This window comes from Nomascus leucogenys, chromosome 5, assembly GCF_006542625.1.
Source record: "Nomascus leucogenys isolate Asia chromosome 5, Asia_NLE_v1, whole genome shotgun sequence".
Taxonomy (NCBI): Eukaryota; Metazoa; Chordata; class Mammalia; order Primates; family Hylobatidae; genus Nomascus; species Nomascus leucogenys.
In genome coordinates this window covers 76067951-76075560 of record NC_044385.1, presented here as the reverse complement: position 1 = coordinate 76075560, position 7610 = coordinate 76067951, and the positions used below count along the sequence as shown (strand labels likewise).

The 7610-nt window shown below is 40.9% G+C and overlaps 1 protein-coding gene across 1 annotated transcript; it reads right to left on the bottom strand.

The window, feature by feature from the left end:
• Positions 1-1814: 1814 nt before the first annotated feature.
• On the bottom strand, positions 1815-4226 carry LOC100585628 (cTAGE family member 2-like). The gene is given in 3 exon segments (XM_012506900.2): positions 1815-1892; positions 1894-2348; positions 2351-4226. Coding segments are annotated over 3 exon segments (2409 nt in total).
• Positions 4227-7610: the final 3384 nt, after the last annotated feature.

The following is a 7610-nucleotide window of genomic DNA, read 5'->3' as shown; positions in this document are numbered from 1 at the left end:
CCCTAGTTTATGAAGTGCATTTACTTTCTCTAATGGCTGTCAAAGTGAAGGCTGAACTTTGAGCTTGATCTTAGTGCTCAGGATATCAGGAAAATGAATAATTATTTTTAGATGCTGCGTCAGAGACTGCTTGTTATCTTTCAATATTTGTTCTGTTTTACTCTTCTTTAGTAATGTAATTTTTTGTTTTTAGCTGACCACGTGGTTATAGGGAATAATGATGGTATTTTTGAGCCTCATTTGGAGCTAGATATACTATGTTGTTTATTTCTTCTGGCCCACAGGATGTGAGCAGATGTGATATGTGTAATTTCCAGGAACTGTCTTTAAAGGATTGGATGTATACTTTCTTCCTAGCTTCCATCTTCTTATGACCAAAATGAGAAGGTAATGCCTACAGCCTCAGCAGCCACTTGAACAATGGAGTGATCTACAGAATGGATGCTAGGCACAGCAAAGCAATGAAATAGAAGGTTTCTTGGTCCCCTTCATAATATCTAAGGGAGATATTATTCCTAATATCACAGTGGGTATACACCCTGTAATGATATTATTCATAATATATAAGGGAGATATTACTCCTAATATCACAGTGAGGGTACACCCTGGGATGAAATTCTTTGTAATTTCTAAGGGAGGTATTTCTCCAGTATCACAGGGGTGTACATTCTTTGATAATATGATTTGTAATATCTAAGGGAGATATTACTCCTAATATCTTCTTTTAGATATTACTGAAGCTTTACGTGGCCTTGTGGCTTCTGCTGTCTTGAACGGCCTTTGACATCCCCTAAGGGAGCTCACTCTAGAGCCCTTCATGAGAGGCCATGTGAAGACAGAGGCTCTGATACCATATTAACCATGTCTTTTTACGTATTCTGACACTTCGACATCTAGGGCCTTGCTGACCTTGGCAGGCCTGTCCCTCCCAGGGTTAGCCAATTCCTAGCGACAGTAAACAACCTGCCCATGAGTGTGCTTTTCACACACAAACTAACCAGTCGAGAGCTCATGCCCCCAGCTACCTAGTTCATCAGCCTTCCACAGGACTCACACACTCTAGGCCACTATTCCTCTGCCCTAAGCACCCCAGGGCCAGGTACCAGATGAGTAGGGACAGCCCCCATACCCAGAGCCTGCTGAAATTACTCAAACTAAAATAGCTAACCTTAACCCTGCTCATCTTGCCTCACTTATTCCTTCCCATGGAAACCACCATAAAGGCTCTTGCCCACGTTTTTCCATCACTCCTGCCTTCTCGCTGACCATAGTGCCTCCCTGTTTGGTCCTGCATGGCATACTACTTTCCTTTCTTTTGGGATCTGTGAGTAACAAACCATCTTTTCAGTGGCAATCGACTCTTGATTTGTTGGTCTCTCCATACCTGAAGAATAATGCAACCTATGTATATATTTTTAAATCAACTAAAATTTATTTAATTAAGCATAAAGTTACTTTCACATTTGTCTACAACCACAGTAAATACAGTTCTTGGCATAATGCCATGGCCTTTAAAATGTAAAGCCTCCCCACCTGCAAGATTACACCTATAAATCTCCCACTGTTGTTTATATAATAGTGGATAGGTTAACCAAATTAAAACAGTTATACTATCTAGAATAAAATAATATGGAAATAATTTACTCATAAATTCTTATTTAAATCATCATCCTTATTTATAAAATACTATCCTGAGAATTATAATTCCATTAAGTTTCAATTTGAGCAAAAGTGTAATCACTGAAGTAACAGCAGTTACTTCAACTGAAAATGAGAACAGTCAAAAATGACTTTTGAAGAGAGCAAAAATATTATCAGGTTTCTTGCTGTGGTTCTGGATCTTCAGCAGCAGGCTCATTTGAAGGCAGACTCCACCCTGAAGGGAACTCACTCTATCTTCAGAATGTGGGGTCGGGGTGGGGGAAATCCAGGTCTTGGGGGAAGGTAAGGAGGAAAACCCCTCGGTGGACAGACATTTCTCATTGCAAATGGAGCACGTGGTGGACCTGGGACATCCCTTGGTGGAAAATAATTTGGAGAAGCTCCAAACATGGTTCCTGGAGGAGGCGGAGGGAAAGGAGGTCCTCTGCTCATGAACGGGCCCCTCATATCCATTGGAAACAACGGACCTCTGACTGGAGCAAGAGGTGGAGGAAAAAAGCCAGGGCCAGTCGCTTCATTTCCAGCGGGGAGAGATGGATCAGGCACATTTAAATTACCAAGATTATCTTTGGTATCATTTCTACTGGATTCCATTTCTGAAGGCATTGACCCATCCATTTTATCCAAAGAAGGCATATTAAAACTTCTGAGTTCTGCTGGTCCAGAGCGTCTAGCACAATTAGAATAAATCTGTCTTGCCTTTGCGGAGGAAGAGCTGAATCAGGATATGATTGTCCTGGTGAGGGAAACATCATCCTACCGTCCTGTTCCCATGGAGGTGGCAGGAACCCAGTGTCACAAGGAGCCCTGTGAGGATCGGTTAACCTATCACAGCTTGATTCTCCTCTTTCCTTGGTAATCTGGTGTTCCAGAGGATTCCCTGGGCCTCTTGGGCGTCTTCCTCCTCCCCCTGGAAGCAAAGGTGAGAGTCTGAGTGAACCCTCCAACAAAGTTGGAGGATAAAGAAAAGCTCTCGTTTCAGATGAAGGCCGGCCCAATGGTGAGGGACCATATGAGGAATGCTCTCTGCCAAATGCTGTATTTGGAACATCAAGTGCGTAAGGATCTTTTTCTAAAAGTTTAATTTTAAACTCTGTTTCAGCTAATTTTTGTCTGTTGTGAGCATTTTCTTTCCTTAAATCATTGAGGTTTCTTTCAGCAGTCCAAGCTGCCAGCCAATTATCATGTGCTTTTTTCTCATGGTATATAATCTTCCCCTGATAAAAATGAATAGTTCTCTCAAATTCTTCTTCAATATCTTTGGTTCGCTTTCTGCAGGTCTCCAGCTCTTCAGCGGCATGGCTGATCATTTCATCTACTTTAGAAAGTTTCTCTTTCTCTAGCTGGTTATTTTCCTCTACTATTAATTTCCTGCAGAGTTTCATTTCATTTTCTTGATATAATTCTGTCATTACCTTAAGTTTCTGTTGAAGCTTCTGATTCTCACTTTCAAAATGTGTGTTTCCTGACTGCAAAGATGCTTGTTCCGTCTGAAGATTTTTAATATGCTCTCTAAGCTCTTCCTTGGTTTTATCAACTTCAGATAACTGCATATACATTTGGTTTCTTTCTCCTTCTAAGGTTGTTAAAGAAGCATTTAACTTAGCAGCATGAATCAGTTTCTTCAAAGCTCGTTTTGGAGGATTATCTAAGTTAGCACCATCTTCTGATTCACTGTTCATTTCTAATTCCAAGTTACCATCATCCATTAGGTCTTCTTCCAGCATAGCAGCCCGATCTTTGATCTTTAGCAAGCGTTCAGTCACAGTCTCGATGTGATTTTCTTTATCATTTAGAAGTCGTTCTGCGTGTACTTTGGAGTCTTCAAATGTTATTTTCTGTTTATTAAGTTCACTCATTTGTTCTTTCCATACTTCAGCTTCTTGCAAAAGCTGTTTCTGGCTTTCCTGAAGTTGAGAATTTTCACTCAAAGCATCTCGTATTGCTATCTTCAGTTTCTCTTCATTCATTTGAAGTCTCTTGAAGGTCATTTTGGTTTCAGCTAATAGTGATTTGAGGGATTTTGACTCATCTTCTAGAGACTGTATCCTTTTGGAAATATCCGCCATCACCTCATCTTGTTCAGAATGTTTAGATTTCTCCTCTTTTAACTCCTTTGCTAGACAGAGTATTTCATGCTCAAGTTCAGAATTGGACCTGTTCAGCTTTTCACAGGTTGCCTCCAAACTTCGTGTTTCTGTTGCCTCCTTCTCAAAGCTGGCAGCGTCTAAAGATGACTCTACTTCATAGCCTTCATACTCTTTTTGAAGAAGGCTAAATTTTTCAAGTAGTCTACATTTTTCTTCAATTTGTCCAGAAAGCGCTACAGCAAGCGTTTTCTCTCTTCCCACATAAAGCCGACTCCTAACCGATCTAAAACTTCTCCACAAGAAAAAGGGAACAGCAACAAATCCAACGACAGCTGCACATATCACCAATTCCCATGGAAATCCATAAGGATTCGAATCCGGTCTCCTGCCTTCAGGCAGTGCTGCCACAACCCTGCGTGGCTCCTCCAGGACCAGCCCCCAGTAAGGCTGAGGAGTAGCCCCAGGCTCCTCCATAGCGCCAAGGCTGCTCTGGCGATGGCCGCAGTAACTCAGGCCTGTCGGGGATACAGTTAGTGGCGAAGAACACTCAGCCTTCAGTTAGAAACAGAATCCGCACCTGGCAACCGGAGCGGACCACTGAGGAGCCGGCTGCGGGGGGAGCTGGGGGACGCGGGAACCCACAGGCCTCACAGGCGCATAGAAAACGTACAGAAAAAATATAGTGTAAAAGATTTTTTTAAAAGATATGCTTGTATAGAGTACTTACCATAAATAAACGGCGCTTGCAAGATTGGATATTGCTGTGGGTGAGTAAGTGGTGAGTGAATGTGAAGGCCTAGGGCATTACTATACACTACTGCAGACTTCACAAGCGCTGCACGCATAATTAAAGCTACACTACTTAATTAAAATTGTTTTCTTCAATAATAAATTAACCTTAGCTTACTGTAACTTTTTAACTTTATAAATGTTTAAACTTTTTTTTTTTTTTTGAGACGGAGTCTCACTCTGTCGCCCAGGCTGGAGTGCAGTGGCGCAATCTCGGCTCACTGCAAGCTCCGCCTCTGGGGTTCACGCCATTCTCCTGCCTCAGCCTCTCCGAGTAGCTGGGACTACAGGCGCCAGCCACCACGCCTGGCTAATTTTTTTGTATTTTTAGTAGAGACGGGGTTGCACCATGGTCTCGATCTCCTGACCTCGTGATCCGCCCGCCTCGGCCTCCCAAAGTGCTGGGATTACAAGCGTGAGCCACCGCGCCCGGCCATGTTTAAACTTTTTTATCTTTTTTACTTTTTTGTAATAACCCTTCACTTACAACACAAACATACTGTACAGCTGTACAAACATGTCTTCTTTATATCCTTATTTTATACGCTTTTTTTCTATTAAATTTTTCTTTTTTTTTACGTTTTAATAGTTTTTTGTTAAAAAACCAAGACATAGACACACACATTAGCCTCAGCCTATACAGGGTCAGGATCATCAATATCACTGTCTTCCATGTCCACATCTTGTCCCACTGGAGGGTCTTCAGGGGCAATAACAGGCATGGAGCTGTCATCTCTTGTGATAACAATGCCCTCTTTTGGATACCTCCTGAAGGACCCGCCTGAGGCTGTTTTACAGTTAACTTCTAACCGTACACTCTAAAATAATGACAAAAATTATAGTACAGGTTGGTCCAATGATAGTGGGTTATCAGAACTTATTAACATTTAGTGTCACTAAAGTTGGTATAAAACCCTCCACTGCTAAATTTAAATGGTTTACAGTTTTTTGGGTTTTTTTTTTTTTTTTTAAATAGGCTGGTGCGGTGACTCACGATTGTAATCCCAGCACTTTGGGAGGCAGCCAAATCACTTGAGGTCAGGATTTCAAGACCAGCCTGGCCAATATACTGAAACCACATCTTTATTAAAAACACAAAATTAGCTGTTCATGGTGGCACACACCTGTAATCCCAGCTACTCAGGAGGCTGAGGCAGGAGAATCACTTGGACCAGGAGGCAGAGGTTGCAGTGAGCCAAGATAGCACCACTGCATTCCAGCCTGGGTGATAGAGCGAGACCCTATCTTAAAAGAAGAATAATATGTATATACATAAATGTCAATTCCTCATTCATGGGGAATCTTGTTGATCATTCTGGCTGCTTCATATTGATGAGGGGCATCCTGGGCAGCCTCATACCATGGGTGACTCTGTGGCCCCTCAGGAATCAAAGGTTAATCTAATACTATCCTTTTCTTCTGAAACAATCTTTCTTTTTCCAGTCCCCTACTTCCACCAAAGACAAATCTCAGCAAGACAAACCTATCTGCAAAATAAGCTGCAGTCCCATAAATGTGCCCTGATTAACACACAAAGTGCAGCAATAATTACTGTCCACGTAGGCTCTCCTAAGTTGGCCTTGCTGGAACCTCTCACAAGGCCATTTCAGTCAAAGACCTGGGAAAATAGCCAGTTCATCCACCTGTGTCGCAGTATAAAATAAAATAGATTCTTACTGAACTTATGCAAGGGAACACATTGCCATGAATTAAGAATATTCACAAATAATTTACAAATTCTGGATAAATTAGGCATAGAGAGAATTATGCCTCAAATTCTGTTTGAGGAAAGCATACTGTATTCAATATACTTAAAGTATACTCAGAGGCAATAAAAAGCTCCAAAGAAAAAAATTCTCCAGACTCTGAAAAACAAAACAAAAAGAATCAGCAATATTTCAAACGAAAAAACCATAAAAAATTATTTCAGTCTCCATTAATTCAGTCCATGCAATCAACTTCTGGTATGCTTCATATTGAATTGGCAATCTTTATGAACGTATCAGCATTTCAGTTAGTGCCCTGGACGTTTTCTCTCTTATCCAATGGCACAGTCTACAAAGTTATCAGAAAACTGCATTCGAGAGGTTGAATTTTTCATAAACTTCCCCAAAGAAGAAAGCCCTAGACTGTAGCTGATTATAAGTCATTTTTTGAGAAGGATCAAAGCAAAACTACAATTGTGGATGACAAAAGTTTTAAGACAGCCATAGTTAAAGGCACAGTTAACAAGGGTATTTTGTTATTCCTGTGGCATACAAGTTAACATCATAATAATAATTACTGTGACAACATATATTAAGACATATCAGAATTTTAGAACTCTCATATCATCCTGGAACTTCAGGAGGCCAAGGCGGGTAGATCACCTGAGGTCAGGGGTTCAAGACCAGCCTGGCCAACATGGCGAAACCTTATCTCCACTGAAAATACAAAAATTAGCTAGACATGGTGATGCATGCCTGTAATCCCAGCTACTTGGAAGCCTGAGGCACAAAAATCACTTGAACCTAGGAGGCAGAGCCTGCAGTGAGCTGAGATTGTGTCACTGCACTCCAGCCTGGGCAATAGAGCAAGACCCATCTAAAAAATAAATAATAAATAAATAAATAAATAAAACCCAAAGGAAGCTGAACACCACCTGAGATTGACAATGCTTCCTGCATAATTCTAACATAACAAATAAGCCGAATAAACCTAATATGTCTCTCTTGGACGTCAGGGAATCTTATACCCAAAAAAGTTAGTTTGAGGTCAAAAAGACTGAATTTAGAATTTGAAATTTTGCCATTGGAGAGTTTGTCAGAGATCAGTTTTAAAACACTTGACATCACAAAATAGGATTACAGGTGACTATAAAATAGCCATTCGTTTAGCAAAAATGATAATACAAAACAGCTTACCCTTTGATAGTGAGGAGACTCAGCTTCCCAAACAATAAGCCCTAATGAAGACAAGAGGAGGCCAACTAGGAGGGAGAGAACCCTCTCTTTTTCTGTAGTTTTACTCAAAAATCTCTTATCTCTTACATGAACATTTTGTTCAAGGGAAAACCAAATTTTACCTTTA